We start from the raw sequence: 26,569 nt of genomic DNA on the forward strand, positions 1-26,569 counted from the left end.
CCGAAAGACCAAAAAAAAAAAAAAAATCTAAAACCGATGGCACTGTTGTTGGCTTTCATCTACTCTTGTAAAGGAAGAGCACATAAAAACAAGGGGGCAATAGTTTGTTGTATGAGCTATAATAGTCCACACATACACATAGTCAGCGGGTGTACACACACGGGCACAGTCAGCCAATATATGACTTATCCTATCTGGTTATATGTATATACTGTAGTGTATGAGCCGTTGTGTGTCTCACTTTCTGGTTGTATGCGTTTAGGGCACAGATAGAGAAAAAATAGAGTCAATTGTGAATAAAGTGAGAAAAATAGTATATACTGTACCGTACATACAGTACACATATAATACAACCAGTTTTTGTGAGGCAATAGTTTTTCAACACAACAAAAAAAACTCACAACTGTTAGGGACAGGCAGTCAGTCAGTGCTCAAGTAGTTGACTCTACTGTTAGCGATTGAGAGAGAGAGAGAGAGGAGACGCTGACTGAGCGCAAGCATTACTGGCATTGCATTGCAGTGTGTTTTGTGCGATACGAGAGAGTAGACAACACATACACACAACATATCTAAAGTAATACAAAACTAATACACTGTTAGTTGTGTTTTGAAAAACAACTAAAAGTGTAATAAAGTGTGACTCAAAATGCAGTGATTCAGTGAATGAGTTAAATGTCTGAATGACTGACCGACCCATCCATACAACCATACCATACAGTGTACATACATGAGCCCAATAAATATAACAATGACAGCAAGTTTTGTGTGACAAAAATTGCTAAATATATATACAGTAGTAGTATATCTCAATTTTGTGTACTTGTCTTACACACTGTCTCTTTGAATACCATTGTAGTGTCACTACAGTACTGTACAGTACAGTCACTAACAGTGTATAAGTGAAAAGCATTTTGTTATTGTTGTTGTTGTTGTCAACTAAAAATGTATCAATCGTTTGGTTAATATATATATTATATATATTTGAAAGATAATGTCAAATAAGTTTGTTGTTATTGTTTGTTATTATTTGCATACATCACTGTCATCCCACATCTAAACTATTTATTATTAAAACGATAACATTATATATATATATACTGTATATATACAGTATATAACAATTATTATACTGTATATATGAAAAAGGGATAACAAATTTTAAATTGTAAGTCAAATTTATTATAGTTTATAATATTTTATTTTTAGCTAAAAAAAGTTAACTTTTGCTATAAAAATGTTTGTTGTGTTTAATATGTAAACGTGTTTTTCTCATATATTGTGTATAATATAGTTTATATATATTAATACTGTATAACCTTTTGCTTAATGAAACTTAACTTTTTTTGTTGTTTAATCAAAAAACTTCTTTATTTTGTCGGTTGTGTTATCTAACCATAAAAGTTAATGAAAGTTATAACTGAAATAAATAAATAAATAAAAGTATCGATAAATATAAAGAAAAATATTTTACTACAGTATATATATGTATTAGGTTTATATGTGTGTTATCATCACATTTATGTCAATATCTTAATACAGTACTGTATTTATACTATAATATGTTGACAGTAAAATGATTGCTACAAAAATTTTTTTTATTAGTATTATTATTATTAGTTTTACTTATATATTTTCTCTTTACTATTACTTTTTTACAGTGAAATATATTTTCTGATACAATGTTTTTTCTCTTTTATGTCTACTTTATTTGACAATCATTTGATGTTATCAATAGAGAGACAGAGAGAGAGAGAGAGAGAGAGAGAGAGAGTAATTCATATCTCAGGAATCCTGAGTCAGGATATAATATAATAAAAATCTTAATAAAAAGTTTTTTCATATCATAAAAGTATAAATAATTTTTGTTTTGTTTCATGTCTTTTACAATTAACCGACTGTTTATTTATGACTTAATTTTTATTATTATTATGGAAAAATTGCCTATCTTTTAACATCGCCTTATTATTAATAACATATATATATATTTACTGTATATTAAATGACAGATAGATATAGTTTATAAGTATTTTTTTCTGGCACTTATATAAAACAAATTATATATTGCCCATTTGATATATAGTGATTGTTAAAATTCAAGTATTTTACTTGATATATATCATAAACTAAGTGTATTATAATATGCTATATTACAGTATATATCATGTGTTAAATAAACTTTTTGAGAAAAAATATTTTTATAATATAAGATATATATAAATATGATTGCTGTTATTATACAACAATAATATAACTATCAGTACCATTTCTAGTATATTATATACAGTATATATTATATAATATATATATGTATATACTCGTATAATATACTATATGTGTTTACACTATATATATATGTGCCCATAAATTGTTGCCCTTTTTCATGCAAATTGTTTATAAATAAAAACTTGAAAAGTAAACATTTTAGCGCCTTATCAATACATACAAAACAAGTAAATGTATATAATATTTATATAAATAAAATACACTATAGATTATATTTATCATATGTAATAGCCTGTAGTCAATAATAAACAGTTTGAAAAATCCAGAGTACTATTAAAATAAATTGTTATAAATATTTTTGTTGCGCCTATTTATACACAAATATTAGCTGAAAAATTATATAAATAAAAATTTTTGTTCAATATTTACTGCACTGTAACAACACATGTAACTGAAAAACTATTTTAATTATCAAATCATTGGGCGAAAGGGCTGTTAGTTAATGATTTTTGCAATACATTAGCACATATTGTACAGTACATACACAACCCTTCATTACTAAAGCAAAAAAAAACTCATTTTATCACTAATTTAATTGTCATTCACAACAACTAATAATATAAATGTGATATTAATAGTACCGGTGTTTGTGTTGGGATCTAATAATAAGGATCTAAACGTTTTGTTAAATAATTAATTATTATGTCTTTGTTTTGATATCTTTCCCCTCGAAAACTAAATTTTATTTTCATTTTCCATATATTGTTTTTGGAGGATAACATCTGCTCTCAAATAACACATTATTATACAGTATATTATAGATATTATATATATTTATATTAATATTATAGACACACCAACCAACCAATTGATGGCTTTTTGCATTTGTTTTTCAATATTTGTTTGTTTGTAAGAGTTAACTAAATTAATATTACCGGTCATATTTAGTTTATTAGTTTTTCACTGTATTATTATTATTATTAATAATAATATTATTATTATACGATATTTATTAAATAATAGAGTCATTTGTTTAATAGATTAGTATCTGAAATGATAGCGAAATGATAGCAAAAACAAAACACAATTCATTTCATTCATTCATCCATTCATTACTCCCAAACAACAATATGTATGATATATCTCATTATACAAACAATCTATTGATAAAAATATGTTATGTTATCGCAATTTTTGTATTCATTGCACTATATTTGTTTAATTGAAAAAATAAACAGTTTTTCTAGTATTATTATTATTTTTTATTTGCATTTAATTTATACTTAATTTCAAGCAAAGCAATGTTGAAATATAATTAAAGGCTTTTCACAAACAAACTGCAGTTTGTGTGAAAAGAGAGAGAGAGAGAGAGAGACTAACAATAAAAACACGATTATTTCAAATGTTAATTAAAAAAGTGGAGATAAAAAAAATTTGCAAATTAAAACTGTTTCCAAATGAATATTTGTTATTATTATTGTTATTACAATTATTATTATTTATTATTGTCTCTGTTATGTTGAAATGCTTGGTTAAAGTTAGTTGTGGCCTTTCATACTGTAGTTTATAATAATAATAAAAAAATATTTCTATTATTTAGATAAAAATGATTAATTAGATAGGTATCTTTAATGAGTAATAATATTAATGCAATTTTAACAGTGAAATGTGTGTTTTTAAAATTGCATAAAATATATTCAAAACATATATATATTCTCGACTATACAGTACAWATATATCGGTTAAAAAATGCAGTTATCTATCAAAGAGAGAGAGAGAGAGAGAGATTGAAAAATTATAATGTATGATATACCATATAATAAATATTAATATATTGAATAAGTGAGATATATAGATAGATAGAGAAAATAACAAACAACAAAAAATTTTGAAAAAGCAATGAATAACTTAAATATTAATATTTATTTGATAAAAAAAGTTAATATAAAACATATCACACTATTTGTTTAGTGTGTACAATACATGATATTATGATATATTAATGGTGACCTTATTCCTATTGGCATATAATCATAATTGAAAATCTTTTTTTTAGTTGCAATTTGATTAACTATATTAAAATAATACATATCTTATTGCATTAGATAGTTGAAGCAAATCAACAACAAAAAATTATGTGCCTCTCAATATTGGGTTATACAGTCAATTATATTTTGTGTGTTAGTGAATGTGATTGAAAATTTGTTATTGCAATAAAGTTATTAATTTAGCCGTTTTAACATTAATTTTATTTTTATTGTCATATAATTTTTTATCACTCCATTTAATACTAAATGATTATTACTCGTTATTATTATAGTTATTATTTTTATTATTAATGACGATTAAATTATTGATATATACGTTAAATATACAGATATATGTTATAATTATTATATAAATTTATATACCGATATATTATCATACATATCATAATATCGATAATTGTCTGCCTTTTTTTAGTAACTAATAGTTGTCATTGCGTTTTGAAACACTATTACTCTATTATACTGTATATAAATTGTTAACACATTTATACAATAAATATGTTTTAGTTTCATTTACTTTGAGTGCTTTTTTCGCGATGATTATAATGATTGCATGATTGTGTATTTGAGGAGTGTTTGCCCAACAAATGTTGAGTTTTTTTAAGGTTAAGGTATGAAAAATCCATACCTATCCATAATTTTTGCACACCTTTCCCACTTTTTTCAGTACATATATAATGGCATTTATTTTATCGAGAGRTTTGGTTAGCTCTCCTCTCTTTCCTAACATTTCCTCTAATTAATTCCGAGTCACACAACACATATCAATTCAAATGGTTAKTAAACGATTAGCGCAGCGATTGTATAACAAATAATACTGTTTATAAATATTAGTCACTAAAACTATTTATCTCTCTCTCTCTCTCTCTCTCTCTCTCTCTCTCTCTCGTGTTGTTATGATATTTGCAATTACTATACAATACTGAAAAAAATGTTTTCATCTGCTAATAGTATTTTAAAAGTATTTTTTCTGAACTGAAAAAAATTGTTTCGGCATTTCAATTGAAAAAATTATATAAACAGAGAGAGAGAGAGAGAGAGAGAGAGAGAGAGAGAGAGAGAGATTATAGTAAGTAGAGGGAGAAACCTATTTTGTAAATTAAAATAAATACAAATAAAACTATTTATATAATTGAATAGGTCTTGACTTATTTTAAAGGAAATGTGCGATTGATATGAATGACTATAATAATAGCTGTCATAATAATAATATAATAATAATAGTAATAATAATACAATTAAAAAACATTTTGCTGTATATCATTACAATTACAATTCAGTAAATCATTTGTCATTTGGTATTTTATAGTAACAAAAAACACTGTTATTATTATTAGTATTAGTATTGCCTCACAATTTGTAGCAACGATTAGCAGCAAAACATTTGTCACTAAACATATCGCTTGTGTTATCGCTTGAAAAAGTTAGCGATTATTAACACAATTATCGGTTAAATGTTTCATCAAAAGCCATTGCATTAGTCGACTAAAAGATAGCGACTCTAACCATAAAGAGATAGCGAAGAGAGGGGGAGAGGAGGTTATGTCTGGCCTCTGGAAGTGGTGCTAAGGGTGGAGACAAACACTGCTAATATCCCTAAAGCCCTGCTCTCTCTCTCTCTCCTCTCTTGTGTCTGTCGTTTCTCTCTTTATTTATGATTTTCACAACTCATGTGAATAAGCACTCAAAACAAAGTCTTGTGTGTAGTGTATGTGTTGTGTCTGTGAACAGACTGCCAGAGACACTGAAGAGAGTTATATTAGAAAAAGAGAGAGAAAAAAGAGAAACACAAATACAAGTCATCTCTGGTATAGTTTTGTTGTCGATTTTCTGTAGTAGTAGTGGTGTTGTTGATGATAGTGTCAGTATTATTATTATTATTATTATTATTACTGTTGAAAGTGGTGATCGACAATAACAACTACAGACAGTGTGTGTGTGTTTGGTTATGAAACAGATCGGCAACAATGAGAGGACCCTATTATATAACAATTATGGATCATCTTTATGACCATTTAAAGTCAATCAAGAGCTTCCTTATTATGAGATCTAACAACCATTAGGTATGGGGTTATAGTAGTGGTAGTAGTAGTTGTTGTTGCTGTTGATGATTGCGGTGCAGATCTGATTGTTGTTTGTCGTTGAYTATAATATTTTTTTAGCGACAACTCTACCATAAAAAAAAGTAATTGAATTGAAAATAACTTTTTTCACACACAAAACACTCTTTCCATTGTTAAACTAATTTTATATATATATTATATAATAATGGTTTATAGCAATTAAATTGTATATAAATATATATAATTTAAATAGACTGTAACTCATATAATAATACATTTTTTTTGTTAAATAATTTATTTTATTTTTAAAAAAATCATTTTCAGAGACCAACAGAAATGCGTCGAAAGAGACGACAACTGCTGCGCTCAAGAATTGACTGAATAATTGATTGATTAATTAATTTAATTTAATTGTGTTTTATTAATGCAAACATTTTAGTGTGTTTTTAAAAAAAGTGTTTTAAAAGTGATATTTTAACCACAAGTTTGTCATCATTTGAATTTTGGTAATGCGTTKGCAAGTTATTTGCAGCTATGATGTCAAACGACAAACATTTAATACTATATAAGAGATACCGATTTCGGTAGAGAAAAAAAAGAGTTTTAGCGGACACACAATCCTAGGATTAAGTGATCCACTGCTGCTTCCAATGCTGTTAATTAACGGACAGTCATTGTTGTCGTCATTATTGCCGTGTCCTAAGTCATTGTCATCGTCACTGTCATCGCCGTTAGCTGTCATCAAATTACTATCACTCGTCATATTTATTATACTTCATAGCAATCATGTTATTAGTGAGACAATCGCCGACGAGAACGCCGTCGATACGTTAGTGACAACCGGCCCAATCGATGGCCAATTACCGACAGTACAATCACTGCAAGACAACGATGAAGAGGAACCAATTGTCGACCCGACGGTGGCCTCGATTAGTGACACAGAGTCTAGTTTTTCATTTACCCGTCARTCATATAATGTGTCGATACCGGAGAACTCGTTCGGCAAAGTATACGCTACATCCCACCAGAAGATTGGTATTTACATCACAGATCCAGCGCTTGTTGTCCGGTTTAAGATAGTGGGCGGCGATTATGACAAGATATTCAAAGCCGAAGCCCGACATGTCGGCGATTTTTATTTTCTACTTATAAGACTGCGCTCAGGCTTTACAAATGTCCTCAACAGGGAATACCGTTCATCGTATGACCTGAGAATTCGGGCCACAATAACATCTCTACGTAATGATGCGCTACGATTGAAGACCAAGACAATTGTCAACGTTTTGATTACCGATCGCAACGATTTATCGCCATTTTTCTATCCGGAGAACTATGCGGTCACTGTTAACGAAGATATACCTATCGATAGTAGTATTGTTAGAGTATCGGCTGTTGATCCAGACATTGGACTCAACGGCGAAATATATTATAGTCTTTTAGATGAATCGTTGACGTTTGCAATACACCCGACAATGGGAATCCTATCAGCTACCCGTCCGCTCACACTATCGGCCGACAGAAATCATCCTCATGTTCATCATTTGACGGTAGTGGCCAAAGACAGGGGCATTCATCACTCGGATCAAGTGTTAGAGACATCGAAAGCCAAAGTGGCCATTACTGTACTGTCGGTCAACAGACATGTGCCCCGAATAACTGTCAAACAACACAGCGCACTRTCGACCCGATTGCCACTGAACCCAATCTATGCCGTGGTTCATGTGACCGACGACGACTCGGGTATTTACGGCGAAATATGTCACGTCAGTATTGTTGATGGCGATGATAGACATCTGTTTATGATAAGCAACTCCTCGTCAAACGACTATAACATAGAACTGATGAGGCCTTACCTCAATGAAAGTGCCACCACTTCAGTGTCAGTATTTCATTTGATTATAAAAGCCATCGATTGCGGCGGCGGTTTCTCCACACAACCGATTGTCGTGACTCTGGACAGTGCCAAACATGGATCACCAAAGTTTGATTCCGATTACTATTACAGCGAAATTCATGAAATGTCTTTAGTGGGCACACAAGTGATAAAATTGACGGCAACTATCGTCGGCAGYCAAAAGCAGAGTATGACAGCTAATCTGAGATATAATATTCTTGACGGCAACTCTGACCAAATGTTTGGCATTACGGCCAACGGTGTTGTGTTCATAAGGGAACCATTAGACAGAGAGACACAATCCAAGTATATGTTGGTGATCGGCGCTCAGATAGACTCGACCCGAGTAACCAAAACTCATCTGCACATCGATGTTATGGACGACAACGACAACTATCCTGTGTTTAACATCGAAAAGACTCAGATCTCTGTTGCCATCAACGAAAACAAACCGAACGGCAGCTCAGTATTTCGCGTCACTGCCAGCGATCTCGACTCGGGTGACAACGGTCTGGTCACTTACGAGTTAACTTCACCAATTGGTCAATCCATMCCATTCACAATAGATCATTCCACGGGTGAGATTAGATCCACCCGAACACTAGACTACGAGTCTGGTGCCCATCACTATCAGCTACTTATTCGGGCGTCCGATATGGGCGAACCATTTCGTCGACAGTCGCAGATTGCGTTGAATTTGACACTGAAAGACGTGAACGATCATCGACCACAGTTTGAGAAGAACAACTGCACGGCCAACATTCCCGTCGCCACTAAGCCGTGGACCGAAATCATGACATTTTCGGCCATCGATCTCGACGAGGGAAGCGTTGTCTTGTATAAGATGTTTACACCAGCGGCTGACAAATGTTTTAATCTGAATGAAAATACCGGTATTTTGCGACTAACATGCAATCTAAAGGACGAATTGGCGAAAGACTTGTTGGGTGCACGCAATTGGACGCTCGCGATCTCAGCTACTGATGGCCACTATTTTTCCGACACCTCCTATGTTCGGGTTATAGTTGTTGACGATAATGACAGCGCTTCTAACACCAAAAAACCTGTGAAAAATCACATCAGAGTCGAGTGTAACGATTTAGCCGTTGCACAGAAGTTGACAGCATTTATGATTCAACGACAACAACAGCAACAGGAAAACGACATACAATATGACTCAATTGATAACAATTTTATTATTGATGGCGACGAAGAACTCGATTTAATTCACAGCAAACGAAAGAATCGGAGGCCAGAGTTTGATCCAAACGCACCCAAAGAAATCTATATCGCGGAGAACACGGAAAAAGGTGCGAAAATAACAACATTAAAAGCCGATGATCCGGACCATGGCTTCGATGGTTTTGTCATATATTCACTGAATCTTCACGACCGACACAACCGCAGTCACTACAGTCACGACGTGGTCTTTAACATCGATCAGCTCACGGGTGATCTCTATGTGATCGACACATTGGACTACGAAAAACACTCTAAATATAAACTACACATTTCTGCCTGTGATTTGGCCAAAGAACAGCTCTGTGCTAATCACACCATTGTTGTGGTCATTGAAGATGTTAACGATAACAGTCCTCTGGTCGACAACTTTGTGTTTAATGTGTCCGAATCGGCGTCTAAGGGCTACATAATCGGTCAGATTTATGCCACCGATGAAGACTACGGCAATAATGCTTTGCTTCACTATTCTCTGAAAGGATATGAAGAGCTGTTCGCTATGAATGCAAAAAACGGAACGTTGACTCTTGAAAACGGTTTGGACAGAGAAGAGATCGATAAATACATACTGTATGTTACCGTTCATGACTCGGGTAGTCCATCACTGACATCAACGGCAACGGTGATCATTCACGTTGACGATGTCAACGACAATCCGCCAAATTTTTATGAGAGTTCATATGTGGTCAAAGTTCGCGAGGATATGCCGATTGGCTCACGTATTATGAAGATATCAGCCTTCGATGGTGATGAGGGAAAGTCCGGTCAAATACATTACACGATTGATAGCCAAAAGTTTTCAATCGACGAAATTACGGGTAATATTCGCATTCGGGAACAGTTGGACTTCGAACAGATGCAGATCTACAACATTACGGTCACCGCCAGAGATGATGGCGAGCCGTCGTTATCGTCGTTGGCTTCTATTGTAGTAGAAGTAGAAGATGTCAACGAAAACTATTATCCACCGAAATTTCCCGATATTGTAGCCACCGCTTCGGTAATTATTAGTAATGATTTAATTAAAATTAAAAGATTTAATTTTTGTAAATTTATATATTTAAAGGTGAGAGAGAACCTACCAATCGGTACGTTTGTAACACAAGTGAAGGCTGTCGACGAAGACAGTGATCTGCCTGTGATTTATCAGATTGTCGGTGGCGACGGTTTGGGCCGTTTCTCGATCGATAATAACGGCAATATCTACACGACAGTCGTACTTGACTGCGAAACCTATCCACACCATTGGCTGACAATTGTGGCTAAAGATCGAGCAGCTGTTCCGTTGACCGCATATTTAGAACTGTTCATATCGGTTGAAAATGAAAATGATTTACCGCCGCTGACCACCGAAACGTTTTACTACACTCGCATTCTGGAGAACGCATCCGTTGGTACACATCTGGTCAAAGTCGAGGCCAATGATCCGGATCTGAATTCCGAAACTGATACCAAAATCCGATTTCGAATTCTAAATGACGTGCCTTTCAGTATTGATGACAACGGTTTGATTGAGTTGAAGAGCAAATTGGACAGAGAATCGCAATCACGTTATGTAATAGACCTAGAGGTCAGTGAAGAGCACAACACAGACACCAATGCCGTTGTGGCCACTATGATGTCGCGAACACCCGTTATTGTCAACGTAATCGACGTCAACGAGTTTGAACCGAAAGCTATACAATCCATATACAGATGTCAGGCCTATAATGACATCTCACAGAAGACACCGGTTTGTCAGATCGTTGCCATAGATAAGGACGACGATGAAAACTGTGTCCTCCAGTATAAGATAATTGAGGGAAACGATTACAACTGGTTTTCCATTGACTCCTATAGTGGAGCCATATATACGGCCAAAGATGGCATTCCGAAAGGAGAGTACGACTACATTATATCGGTGTCCGATTGCGGACAACCGCGTCGGTCATCACAGGTTCGACTAATTTTACGAATTCTTTCGGCGAACAAAGATCGCAAAGACAACAAACAGCCAACGATCGAGATGTTGGACACCGAGGTGTCGATCAGCGAACGCGAACCCGTTAGCTATGCGGTCACTTTAATTAAAGCTTTCGATGAGGACAACGACCGACTCTGTTATCACATACTCGATGGCAATACTGGAAACACGTTTGCCTTCAAAGATGGCGGAGCACTGATTGTGGCTAAACCCTTGTCATACAAAATGGCCAATCGTTATAATCTTACAATTTTGATTACCGACGGTCTCCAGCCTTCTATTGTCAATCTGATTGTCAATTTGATCGACGTTTTCGACAGCAAAGTGATGTTTGTTGAGGACAGTTATACAGTGAATGTGTTGGAAAACATTACGAAAGGCAGTGATGTTCTTCAGTTGAGTGTCACCGACCGGGACATTGTTGGCGATGGTGTCATATTCTCCATCTATTCATCCTATTCGCCCGAAAGTCTCAAAAAGTTTGAAGTGGAGCCGTGGAGTGGAAAGATTAAAGTCAAGGAACAACTTGATTACGAGTCGGGCAAACATCACTTACTAGTCATTGAAGTGAGTAATTCGCGGCAAAAAACAACTACTGGACAGCATAATCGGTCGTTCGCGAAGGTGTCCATCAATATTATCGATGTTAACGACGAAACGCCGACATTTATATTGYCTCAGTTCGAGGCCAGTGTTGTCGAAACGGCAGCTATCGGTACGTCTGTACTGCTCGTACAGGCCATTGACAAAGACATCGGTAATAATGCAAAAATCAATTACTCGATAATCTCGGGAAACGTTGACAATGTATTCGATATCGACAAAGATCTCGGTTTCATATATCTCTCAAAACCTTTGAACGCCAGACAACAATCAGAGTATTATTTGGTTATCAAAGTGACCGACAAGGGTCAGCCACCATTGGCCAGCACTGCCAACGTTCACATATCGGTCACAATTCCCGATAACTCACCGCCAAAGTTTGAGGATAAACACTATACCATCGATGTAAACGAAAATGAAAAGATCGGAACCGTTATCATTGCGCTGAAGGCTGCGAACAGACAGTCGCTGTACTTCGAGATAGTTAGCGGTAATACTGACAACAAGTTTGCCATAAATGTTAACAATGGAGAGGTTTGGGTTAGAGATGTATTGGACTACGAAACCAAACAGAACTATACGCTAACAGTTTCGGCCACCAGTTTGTCGCGTATTAATGATACGACTCAACTGTTTATTAATGTCATTGATATCAACGATTGTGTCCCCTATTGGACACAAACAACATTTGTCGGACACATCCTGGAGTCRGCTTCAGTCGATAGTATTATACTCGACGCCAGCGATCAGCCACTGGTTGTCAAAGCCAATGACGACGACTCGATGCACAACTCAATACTTATCTACTCGATTGTCGAAGAAGTCGGTCGCAAGTATTTTTCAATTGAACCTCAAACCGGTGCCATAACTCTAGCCAAACGTATCGACTACGAGAAGCACCGGGAGTTAAACTTTACGGTATCGGTGGCCGACATGGGATTTCCCAGTTTAAAGGCCGAGACCACTGCCTTTGTACACATCGAGTGTCTTCCAGTCAATGATTGTCCACCTGTTCTGTCACTCACTCACTATCACTCAACAGTATTGCTTCCCACTTATAAGGATGTGATTATCACAAAGATATCGGCCACCGATTGTGACTTTGGCCGACACGACGAAACTCACGACCACTTTGTGTTCAGTTTGACGCCAATCACACAGTCTTCCGAAAAGAAGTTTGCGATAAACTCGACCTCAGGTTTGATTACGACAATGGATGAGAAGCTCACCGATGGTGTATACGAAATGGTTGTTTCGGTATTCGACGGCAAATTTACCACCGAAGCCAAAGTAACCATTACTGCTGAACCTATACCACGCAGTTCGTTGCGCTTCACACAAGACAAGTTTGTCGGACAAATCGCTGAAAATACCGTTTCAGTTAAGACAATACTCATGCCGACCATCGAAGGCCACAAACTCAACGAACACTTGTCATTCCGTATCCTAACTCCCACTCACTTGTTCCGTATCGCTCGGACCTCAGGTGCGATACTATCACGCGGTATACCCATTGACAGGGAGGAGAAGTCGCGCTTTGAACTTGTTATTGAAGTCAAATCGATGTTTGTTAAGACGCGAGTGGCGCACGTATTGGTGATTATCAACGTGGAGGACGTCAACGACAACAAACCACTGTTTGTAGGACAGCCCTACTATTTTGTATTCAACACTGATTTCCCGGTTGGCACCCAAATTGGTAAAGTTCAAGCAATAGATCTGGACGTCGGCTACAACGGAATGGTCAGTTACTCGATAGTGTCGGGCGATCCGAACAAACTGTTTGCAATAAGCAGCGATTTGGGACACATTTCGATGGCCCGATCGGCCAATCCGGCCAACGATGCGCTCAGTTATAATCTACTTATATCTGCCAAAGATTCGGGAACAGTAGCCCAACAATCGTTTGCCAACATTACCGTTAAGATGGTATCCGGRGGAATGCCTCTATTCAAACAACAGTATTATGCAATATCAGTGATCGAGAGTCACCCGCCGGCGGTTCCCTTTCTCACAGTCAATGCCGACAGTTCTCACGGAAGACAACTTATATATAGTATTATTGCCGGCAATGATAACGAAGAGTTTTCACTAGATTTTAATTCAGGTTTGTTTTGTTTGTTATTAATACTGTATTTAAAAAATAATAAATTTTTATAACAGTATTATTTCTAATTTAGTGTTTAATCTGATTATATTGTTGTGTTGTTATACAGTATATAGTATTTAATTTAAAATAACTTATAAATTATATGATTAGTAGTAGTTTTTAATGTGATTTATATTTTATTTTATTTAATTTATTTGTTTTTTCCCTTAAACTTATGTTTTATTCAATATGTTTGATATATAATCCTATTATTTTGGTGGTTGTGTTCACTACTTATTATTCTCGATATATCACACAAACAAAACAAAACATTTTTAAAAACTTATTTTTTCATTTGATTTGTTATTTTCCTGAATGTGAACATAAATTAAAAGATCCGACGATTAGTAGCGGTTTATGTGAGTATTATTCGCCTCTTGTATTGAAACCAAATGCTATTAACTACTATTACTACTACCTGTGCTTCGCATCATTTTTCATGCCTTTCCCTGTTTTTTGTTGTTGAATGCCTATAAAAACTTTATGATTTTTGTTTGCACTCAAAACATATATAACAAATTGCTTGCATTCACCCACACATATAATAATGCATTTTTTGATTATATACTACAATAATACTGTTTTTACTTGACATTGAAAAAAAACTTGAAGTTTAATAACTTTTCCAATTCAAATACCTTTCCTCTGATTAGGTATGATATCGGTTATCGAGAAACTGGATCGCGAGTCTATCAGTCAATACAATCTAATCATTTCGGGTACCGATTCAGTGTCCGGTGTCAGCGCTACCGTTCCACTTGTTATAACAGGTTTGTCATCAGAATATTCTCAAGAAATCTTAATTTACAGAATATTCTTAACATTTGTTGATCTCTTTTTATCTCATATCCCAGTGGACGACGCCAATGACAACCCACCGATGTTTACCAAATTTTCGTACAACGTTTCCATATCGGAATCTGCGCCCATCGGAGCACCTGTGGTTAAAGTTAGTGCTACCGATGCTGACACTGGACTTAATGCTAAACTTCAATATCAAATATTGGGCAACAAATCACACTTTTACGTCGCGCCCGACGATGGAAATATCTATCTGAAGATACCACTCGATCACGAGACTGAACGACTACACCATCTGACGGTTATGGCCACAGATTACGGCTCACCGGTGCTAACATCCACTGCTCACGTGTGGATTGAAGTACTCGATGTTAATGACAACAAACCGATTGTCGCGCCGACATTTGCGGCCACCATTGAGGACAACATCGAAAAGGGCGAGTTTGTCACCCGAATTGTAGCCAATGATCCTGATTCGGGTGATATAAACAAATTGAGATATCGAATATTGTCGGGCAACGAGTATTTGATTTTTGCAATAAACGACACGTCAGGTGTCGTAACCGTAGGAAATCTTAACTCACGGAAACACAAAAAGGTGGCCAAAAATTATTTTCTAAATATATCGGTCACCGATGGTGTCTATTCGGCCACAACTAGTCTCACCGTTACTGTAAAGCCGGCAAACAATAACTCGCCGAAGTTTACTCGTATATTCAACAATGTAGCCATTAGTGAACTGACGGCCACCGACTCATCCATTGCACAGTTGACGGCCGTTGACAGAGACGATGGCATCTATGGTCGCATCAATTACCATATTATCAATGAAAATGTCAAACGATATTTCACTGTTGATCCGGATTCTGGAACCGTGAGTCTGCGATCGCCGTTAGACCGCGAGTTGGGTCACCGATTGTTCTGGTTAACAGTGGCCGCACAGGACGGCGGCAAACGCATTGGTTTATCCAGTCTTCGGGTCGCAATCACCGACGAGAACGACAATAGTCCGCATTTTATTGTTGATGAATACAAGACATCAATTTGTGCCAACTCTCCCGTCGGCGTTACAGTCCTGCCGGTGATGGCAGTAGACGACGACGATTACGCCGAAAACACTGTCATTCGGTACTCGATATATGAGTCGCAGAACACTACCCGACCGTCGGGTAACATATTGGAGATGTTTGGCATCACCGCCGACACCGGACATGTTTACACCAAAAAGAATCTCAGCTCTAATGTCGGCGATATGATCCAGTTTTTCATCAAAGCCACTGATGGCAGTAGTCGTAAGACAACAAAAGCACTGGAAGATGTAGTACCGGTTAGCATACAGATTACCGGTTCGTGCGGTTTCGTCAAACGCCAGACCTCTGTGTACGAGATATTTGTCGACGAAAATACCGAACGCGGAACTGTCATCGCAAATGTCAATTTGGCCGGACTTCGGGACGTGGAACTGGTCATCATTGGGTTTGGCGACAAAGCCGATGCCACCAAATTCCGTATCGACAAACAGGGACGCATACATCTGACGGAACAATTGGATCGCGAACAACGATCCAAACATATGTTGACCGTCGAGTTGAAAGATAAGCAATCATTTGGGACCAGTTATCTGAATATATTGATCAACGTTATGGACCAAAACGATTGTGTGCCTTACTTTGACTCACCATCATATAGTGTGGTTGTATCCGAGGACCAGGAGATTGGGTCGTCTATAATGAAAGCGCACGCAATTGACGCCGACGTCGATGTATCCAATAGTGTATTAAAGTATACGCTTAAAGACAATATTAACGAAATGTTTTCCATCGATGAGAACACCGGTTGGATAACACTTAACAAACGATTGGACAGGGAGTCAACGGTTATACATAATCTGACTATTGTGGTAACAGACGGAAAATTCTATAACTCAACTGCTTTTAATGTTGTGGTCTATGATGTCAACGATAATCAACCCATTGTGAAGAAGTCATATATGGCATCCATCTATGAGAACAGTCCCATTGGAACTATCATTGTGTCCATCGATGCCGTAGATTACGATCAGAATTCAGAACTCAGTTTCTTTATATTAAGTGGTGATCCATACAATCAGTTTGAAATCGGTAACGACGGCGAGATATCTATCAGTAAACTGTTGGACAGAGAATCTATCGACCGATACCTGTTGGAAGTGATTGTCAGTGACGGCAAATATACGTCGAAAACAATGGTCACAATAGATATACTGGACGTCAATGATAACGGACCCATTTGTCTTAAGTCGAAGTACGTTGAATTAGTTAGCGAAGCGGTTCCCGTCGGTACTTATATATTAACAGTTGAGGCCACGGATGTCGATGATGGAGACAACGCTAAGCTATATTACTTTATTTCGGGCGGCGATGCGGACAAGTATTTCACGATTGATCCACAGACAGGACACTTGAAGACTAAAACACTGTTAGACAGAGAGACGCGACCGTCTTATCAGTTTGAAGTGCATATCAGTGACGATAAACGACGTGACTGGAGCTGTAAGACGGAAGTGGAAATTCTTTTGAGTGATGTGAACGACGAGTCGCCGAAGTTTTCCAACGGATATTATACGGTTAATGTTCCCGAAGACTCGACAGTCGGTATAATTGTAGGAAAAGTGACGGCAACTGATGCCGATCTCGGTATCAACAGACGGGTCAGGTATTCGTTAGAGACTAAAGTGGATGAGTTCGAGATAGATGAGCGCAGTGGTATCGTACGGTTAGCCAAACTGTTAGACAGGGAGACACTGTCGACGTACAATCTGACCGTCAAAGCCTACGATTCGGGCGCTTCTCAACTCTTCACTACTGCACAGTTCATTGTTAGTGTTATGGACATCAACGACAACGCACCCGAGTTTGAGATGCAATCTTATTTGGCGAATGTCACCGAAAGTTCGTCGATCGGTGAAGAAGTTTTGCGAGTATACGCCACCAGCAAAGACACGGGAATTAACGCCGAAATTAAGTATCACTTACTCAGTGGTAACGAAAACGGCAGCTTTTCTATCCACCCAAAATCGGGCATCATTTCGGTGTCCAAATCATTAGATTACGAGTCAGTTCGCGAATACTTTATGATTGTCAGAGCCGAAGACGGAGGAATACCGTCGCTGTCAAGTGAAGCGCACGTCACCATTAATATCAGAGATGTCAACGATATGAGTCCACAGTTTGTTCAGCGAACCTATGATATTGTTATACGAGAGGATTCGCTAGTCGGCGACCGAATCATCCAATTGGTTGCCATCGATGGAGATTCACCCGAAAATGCTAATCTTAGCTATTCTTTCACCGGAGGTTCTCTCACTTACAAAGAGTTTGAAATTGATCCCATTTCTGGTATTATAACTGTTGGCAAACAATTGGATCGCGAGATGATTTCATCCTATATTCTGGAAGCCATATGTAATGACAACGGAAAACCAAAACCGCTATCGAGTTCTGTCTTTGTTAACATCGAGATCTCTGACGCCAACGATAATCCACCGGTTTTTGACAAAATCAATTACACACTATATGTCCAGGAGGGCCGATCTATTGGCCATTCACTTATCAACTTTAACATACAAGACGCAGACAGTTCCGCCAATTCGGGACCGTTTAGTTTGAAGATAATATCTGAAGATTACAACAACAGTTTTAGTTTGGCTAACGAAGACTCGTCGTTGCGAACAAATGCAGTATTTAATCATACATTACAAGCAAATTATTCGCTGACCATTCAGGCAACCGATTCTGGAACTCCTGCTCTTTCGACTAATACTAGTGTCCATATATTTGTGACACAAGAGCCACGAATCCCACCACAATTAGTACCACTGTCTGTGTCGGTCAACTCGATGGAACAGTTTCCCGGCGGTATCGTTGGACAGGTGACCGCTACCGATGACGACCCGTTTGACAAATTGAGTTACTCCATCACCAATGAGGACGACAAACACTTGTTCTCTATTGATCTGACGGACGGCACATTAGTAGCCTTTCCCGGACTGGACGCAGGAAAATATAAGATCAACGTTACGGTCAGCGACGGCAAGTACTTTACGTATGGTTTGATTGATTTAGAAGTGACTGTCATTTCCGAAGACATGATTGAGAACAGTGTTGTCGTTGAGTTGCGATCGATATCAGTGAAAGAGTTTCTTACAAATTATAAGAAAACTTTTATTAGAGTCATGAAGAATGTGTTTAACGTCCGAATGAAAGACATTGTTATCGTAAGTATTCAACCGACAGATCACAAGAATCCGAATAATCGATTGCGAAGAAGTCACGAAACACTCGGCGATATTAGCGTATTGTTTGCTGTTTCGCGTACTCGCGGCGGGTATTACTCGAGACAGTGGATCAAAAACAAAGTGGCCGAAAGTAAATCGGGTATCGAGAAACAGTTGGGTATATTGTTGGAGGATTTTATAGTGAGATCCGAGTGCCAGCACTTGAATTGCAAACACGGCGAATGTAGGGATGATCTGATTCTCAGCGAAAACGACATCATATCGATAGTGACATCGAAGTTGAGTTTTGTGTCGCCATTTCACGAACACCGATATGGCTGTGCCTGTCATCCAGGTTTGGACTCAATAGAGTGATAACTTTAAATAGTAGTTTACTTATTGATTCACTTATTTATAGGATTTGGTGGAAAGTTATGTGAAGTCATTGTGAACGAATGCGCCCGCAATCCGTGTCCATCATTTAAGGAATGTCTTCCAGTGTCATCACCGCTTGGCTATCTGTGTCAGTGTCCGTTTGGGAAGTCGGGTCCCGGTTGTAATCAAAATGCCGAGACGTGTCATACCAGCGATCGTGACGTCTCTTTTTGTTACGAAGGTTTGTCTCAATAAAAAATTTATTCAACAATTTCTGTAACTTTTTGTTCGTTTGGTTTTTGCAGAACTGAATCCAATATCATTTCAAGGAAACTCTTACGCGAGATATTCGTTCCACAAGAAGGTCGAGAAGATATCATTACGTTTCAAGAGTCAACAGTTGAGAACTAATATATTCACACAAAGTGGCGACAAATCCTATAACATACTCGAGGTTTGATTGTAAATCAAGAAACAATTTTTTAATTAAATGACTAATAATTGTTTTTTTTCACCGAATAGATCGCCGGCGGATATATTCAATATCGATTTGACTGCGGAAACGGTGAAGGATTGATCCGAATCGAGAATCTTGTTGTCAGTGATGGCAAATGGCATGAGATTCTTGTCGAGAGAAAGGGCAATACGGCATCGCTAACATTGGACAGGAAGTATAGGGGCGGCGGGTTTGCCCCGGGACTGGCCGGATGTATTGATCTCAATGTGGATATGTTTTTTGGCGGTTCGGTAAAACCTCGTTCAAATGCCATCGGTGGCGAAGAAATAACACTCGGCTTTATTGGCTGTTTCGATAACATTTTGATTAATGGCCTACAATTACCGTTACACATAGCATCGGTATCATCGGCTGCCGTATTAAAGACATTGGCAAACGTTGAATTTAGCTGTAATTTTAAGCCCGACACCGGTATCTGCAAATCGCAACCCTGTCTTAATGGCGGTACGTGTCATAACCTAATCAATGGTTCCTATCAGTGCGTGTGTATTGGTCCCAAATATCGGGGCGTCAACTGCGAGATCGATATGAGTCCGTGCGATTCACTTCCCTGTATGAACGGTGGTCTCTGTCGACATGACGAAGCCCTCTGCAAACAAGGAGTGACCAACTGTTACAAATGCGAGTGCGGCCCCAGCTTTACGGGTATCAACTGTCAGGTGCCGCGCTTCTGTTCCTCCAATTTGTGCCAAAATGGCGGCGTCTGCGAAGAGACCAGTTTGGGACCCAAATGTCACTGTCATACTGGTTGGCACGGACTCTACTGTCAGTATGATATTGACGAGTGCCAGCTGTCCACACCGTTATGTCTGGCGCCGGCCACCTGTATCAATCTGCCCGGTACATTCCGATGTATTTGTCCGGCCAATAGCACCGGTGTCTCGTGTAATGGCGACGGACTGTACGCTACTAATATCATATCATCGCAACTTCACATTACAATGGATGAAATCATTGGTATCTTCATTGTGCTGTCCGTGTTGGCCGTCACGGGCTTCATATTTGCCATTTGCATGAAATGCAAACACAAGTCACAGACGCACATCAATCACAATAATCGGGATCAAAACCAACGATTACTTAAGAATGTGGCCAACAATGACGTTAATGTCAACTTAAAGCGCTTCTCAAAGATGAGTAACATCGAGATGAGCCATACGGGCGGAGTCGGCAAAACATATCAACAGCAACAACGGCCCACTTCTTGTGCCGAACCGATGCTCAACAATTTGGATCAGTACATCACACCTCAAGAAGAATGCGAAACCAATTTGTGTCCAAACGATATTAATTTGAGGCAAAATTTTACGAAGAAAAACGCACCGATTGCTAGCGTTTCGCCACAAATTGCAGAATCTAATCAAAAGTCTTCAGCAAAGCCAGACTCTAAAAAACAAATCAAAATACTTAACGGTTTGTAAATATTAAAACTAATTCATTCAAATGATTTTAATTTTTTTCTTTTGGATTTAAAATGTCATCAAAACAGACGCCAAGTCACCGACAAGTAAGGCGTCTACAGCTCCGACCAGAGCTTCCTTATGTGATTCCGATTCCAATGGTAAGCCTTTCTTCTGTTAACTGTTTTTGTAGTGTTTTCTATGTTTATCTGTATATCAAATCTTTTTTTTCGGTTTTCGGGTTTCATAACAAAATAACACATTTTTCTAATTCATATGTCTTATAGTCTTCACTGAAGATCAAATTAGTCAAACTAACTCACAGAACGTCGTCGACGGTATTAACTAATTGATTGAATGAATTTTTATGACCACTCATTACTAATTCAATTATCAATTTATTAAAAACATTACCGTAGGTTACCATTGGGACAGTTATGATTTGGCCCAAAGTGACGCTAAACATACGTACGGGGTTTCCGTCAATGAGATCCACGACTTAGAGTCAAATTCAGATAACAGTCAAATAGAGCTTTCGTGTAACGGTTCGCACGACAGGCCGTTCACCGACCGGGATGTGAGCCAAGAGAACTCACCGCTTTTGTCCCGCAATGAAGACCATCTGGAGATACCATTTGCAGACAATTCGGAGCCGTCGTCGCCACAGAAATATCTTGATCTCTATCTACCGAATCTGTCGGACAACGAGTGGTCAAACAATAAACGCAAGAATATTCTTACCTATACTGAGACCACTGATTCAATCGCTGAGAATATCAATTGCGAAGAAACTTCAAAACTTAACAAAGACTGCAATAACGGCTGCGAAGATCTTATCGATGACAGCGAAGACGGCGACGACTTCGATGAATCCCATCAACAGTCGACTTATGTTTAGACCAAACAATTGATTTTTTTAACGATTGACTACTTGATTGATATCAAAATATTTATTATTAATAGCTTTTATTAATAGTATTATTATAACATTATTTGATATAATTTTTATTGTTTTTAATTTAAATAATTTTATATATGATATATATTTTTAGTGAATGAAGTGAAAAATCAAAAAATCAAATTTTTACTTTAAAAAAGTGATTATATAATTATGTTTGTTTATTTATTTATTATTAATAATAATTTTTAAACAAATCAATTGTAAATTAATTGTTTTTTAAGTCTTTCTTAATTATATACATTATGTTTATTAGGAGTAAATACAATTACATTGCATTTTAAGTTAAAACAAAATCAATCATTTTTGTAGTTAATAATAAATACATTTATACAGTATTTAAATACAAAGCAGCATATTATATACATATAAACTATTATGATATCTATTATTAGTATTAATAATATTTGACAATTTTTTTTAGTTATTTAATTATTTATTTGTAAGACAAACATTTTTAGTTAAATGAATGTAAAAAACAACAATTTTAGAAAAATAGATTCAAAGAGTAAAATATATATATAAATTGTTTTAAAATGTGAAATAAAAAATATATCTATAATGAGTTATTTGAAGCAAAAAATTTTAAGAAATATTATATAAAATTATACTTTTTTGTACTACAATTTAATAATAATTATTATTGCCATATATTTTCACAAAACATAAATTCATAAAATGTAATTATAATTTGTATAGTATTTAAAACAATATATTAAAAAGTGATAGAAATGTAATGAAAAAACAAAATAATTTGAAAAATAAAATTTTATATTCAATAATAATATATTTAATTATTTATTTAATATTTTTTCTTTGATAACTTTATTATTTAATCGTTTATAAAATAATATTTATATTATAAACTCTTACTCAAAATTTGTAGTATTTTATGTTTCAATTTAGTGCATGTAATTTTATACTAAAAATAATTATAATCAATAATACATTATAATTACAATAATTTACAATATATTGTTTTATAAATTATAATAAATTAGATATATCGTTTTAATTTATCTTTATTTTAAATAATTTTTTTGTATTGCAATTAATATATGTTATAAAAAATATTGAATTATGAGACTTACTTTTATGACTTTAAAATAAAAAATATAATGTAATTATAATAATGAGTATTGGAATATATATATTTAATTTTTTTTAATGCTATTATCAATATATATATTATTTAAAAAATAAATTAAATATGCACTAATAATAAATAAAATACTTAATCATAATTATAGAAATGTTTTACAGAAACACTTATTAAAACAAATAAATTTTTATTTTTTTTGTAATAATTAAATTAAAACTATTTATTTTAATTATTTTATTACTTGACGCACAATTTAATTGGTTTAAAGTCTAATAATAATTACTATTAATAAACATTTGCTAAAACATTTTGTGTGACTAAGTGTGCCGTGAATTTTGATGTTTAATTTTTTCTATAGAAAAAAACAGTTAGTTTATGACCCTTTAAAATATATTTTATTATAGCGATGTAAAAATAATTTATTTTAGTATAAGTTATAACCCGTTCCTCTCTTTCTTTTTCACTCTTTATATCTCAACCCCTATTGTCTCCATCCCTGACATGACTTCCGTTGCAAATGATGTGAAACCTTTCTCTCCAGATGTGTGTCTCTCACTCGGCATCACTTGATGTTTGACTGACGTTAAGGTTTTTTTACATCAAAATATATTGTAACGAAAAAAATTGAGAGCTTTTTAAACAATTTTAATTTTTAAACTCAAATCTATTGATATATATATACTGACAAAAAATTTCATTTTTAGTTTAGTATTTTCATATAATAATATTTATAATATACTTCTAAAAATCTTTATTATTGTATTCAATATCCAAATAAAAGAAATAATTCTATTAAGTGCTAAACAATGAAATAATCGTCACTTAAGTCCAGATTAATGTTTCAGAAGTATAATATTATAAATTTATGTGTATTTATGTAAATATTAATAATAGCGTTATATCTATGTGTGTGTGTGTGTGTGTGAGAGAGAGAGAGAGAGAGAGAGAGAGAGAGAGAGAGAGAGAGAGAGAGAGTAGTATTGAAAGTTTTTAAATTAATTTAAGCAATCAATGAGATGAATGAATAAATCATTTGAGCGATAATTTTAGGTTAACATAACAACACAAATGTGTTGTGATTTAGTTTTGAATGAAATCCAAAAGAGATTTCAGTTGACATTACTATATATATTGTCTGACAAAACAGTCGTCTCTTGTATTTCTTCTCCAAAAAAAATCAGTCGATTCTTGTGATTTCAAAGTTTAAAAAAAGGAAATTTTATTGATTTTGATTTCTTAGTTAAAAAATTAATAAAATAATGATAAAATTAAATATATAAATTAATTATTAGTAAGCATTTATATTTTGAGTATCAATTTAATTGGGATTTTTATTATAATTAAATGCAAATGACATGATTTTTTCTTATTCTTGAAATGTTTTTACTTTATGTTATAATTAAATATTATCGTTAAAATTGTTGTAATTATATGTATATATATTTTTAGTAGAGTTTAGTTAATAATTTCTTAGTATTTTTAAATTATTCATTAAATACACTAATAATTTTAATAAATAATATTTTCTATAGAAATTACTCCGAATCAAAGTTATGCATATTTATCTGATGAGTATTTATAAAAAACAAAAATTAATTAGTTTATTCAAACATAATATTATCAAACTATAATCACAAAATTAATGCAACAAAAATTTTATAATAAAAGTTTGTTATCGTAGTATCATATTTATTAACATTTAAAAATTAACTAGTTTATATAGTAGTTTTTAAATATTTTCAAATATTTTTTTTACAAATAAATTTTAATTCAATTTTATACTGTACAGTTTATATATATAATTTATATATAGCATTTATTATAAAATTAATATTACACAGTTTTAATAATAATAGTTTATATACTTTTATAAAGTATTTATATTAGTAATTGAGACAAATATCTCAAACTTTTTATGTTTGATTTAATGTATGTCAAGGAAAATGCATTTCACAACTGAAACACATTTCCCAAAGTTATTGTTAATGAAATATAAAGTATTTTGTTAGTCAAAAGAAAAAAGATATTCTGATATTATATTTGTGAGTCAAACAAATTTTTACTAAAATTCTTTCAATATTCTACATTGTTTTAAAAATTAGACAAATTATTTAGTTAAATATATTTATTAATAAAATATGAGATATTTTAGGCATATAATCAATAATTTGTTGTTTGTCAATAGATTTTGTTTGAAGCATAAAAAACAAAACTGAAAGCAAATAAATAGACTGAATCATCAAACAAACAAAAGTTTTTGGATTCACAATAAACACAATAAATTATTTGTCTTTTTATAATACAGTATCATAACTATCAATATATTTGAAAGATAGTGAAAATAAAATAACAATGACTGCAATGTAGTTATCTTTGTATACAAGTTGTCAGATCTTATCCATATTTGAAATCTATTTCAGACACACACACACACACACACACACACACACACACACACACACACACACACACACACACACACACACACATACATACATACATATACAGCCGTAATTTCAGTATAGAAAACATATACAGTATAACAATTTCTTATGTTAACATAAAAGTTTTTAGAGACAATAAAAATTTCACTAAACACTTATCGATTACCCGATATTTGATATAAAGCCAAAATGTTTGGTTAAAATTATTTTAATGTCTGCATTTGCAGTGTATAATACAGTATATACAGTATATTAAAGAAAAAACTGCTATAAATTTTTGGTTTATACTCTCAACTCTTCTCAAAACAATCCTAAAAAAAGAGTGAAAGTATCACACAATTCTCATAATAAGTAAATGAAACACAAAAAAATCATTTGCACAAAGTGTTGCACTAAAATTTATAGCTATTATAATAATTATTATTTATTAGTGAACAGTAGTCCTTTAAAAAATAATATAAAGTTTTTTTACGTAAAACATATTTAACTTTATAATTTGTGTGCGCATTGAAAATGTGTGACACAATCTAACTAT

At 34.6% G+C, this 26,569-nt stretch overlaps 2 protein-coding genes across 6 annotated transcripts in view; both read left to right on the plus strand.

Moving 5' to 3' along the window:
- The first annotated feature begins 1,130 nt into the window (after positions 1-1,130).
- LOC128960892 (fat-like cadherin-related tumor suppressor homolog) lies at positions 1,131-22,516 on the plus strand. 5 transcript variants are annotated; one of them, XM_054307055.1, is made up of 12 exons: positions 1,131-1,165; positions 6,659-10,467; positions 10,534-14,140; positions 14,518-14,541; positions 14,836-14,952; positions 15,037-19,593; positions 19,657-19,854; positions 19,919-20,067; positions 20,136-21,543; positions 21,620-21,691; positions 21,818-21,868; positions 21,950-22,516. In XM_054307055.1, exons 2-12 carry the CDS (start codon positions 6,985-6,987, stop codon positions 22,426-22,428), a joined length of 14,145 nt encoding a protein of 4,714 aa, XP_054163030.1. In that variant the 5' UTR covers positions 1,131-1,165; positions 6,659-6,984; the 3' UTR covers positions 22,429-22,516. The 5 variants fall into 5 exon arrangements, with proteins under 5 accessions (XP_054163030.1, XP_054163027.1, XP_054163029.1 ...); XM_054307052.1 differs by lacking the exon at positions 1,131-1,165 and adding an exon at positions 5,924-6,456; XM_054307054.1 differs by lacking the exon at positions 1,131-1,165 and adding an exon at positions 5,924-6,334.
- Positions 5,797-26,569, plus strand: part of LOC128960896 (transmembrane protein 165-like) — a 35,289-nt gene continuing 14,516 nt past the window's right edge. The window contains exon 1 of the mRNA XM_054307061.1: positions 5,797-5,810. The gene's annotated coding sequence lies outside the window, so the exon portion shown is untranslated. The remainder of the gene's footprint in view (positions 5,811-26,569) is intronic.

Source organism: Oppia nitens, unplaced genomic scaffold (assembly GCF_028296485.1).
Source record: "Oppia nitens isolate AA-2021 unplaced genomic scaffold, nextdenovo-longstitch-racon4-pilon3 scaffold5_pilon_pilon_pilon, whole genome shotgun sequence".
In the NCBI taxonomy this organism is placed as follows: Eukaryota; Metazoa; Arthropoda; class Arachnida; order Sarcoptiformes; family Oppiidae; genus Oppia; species Oppia nitens.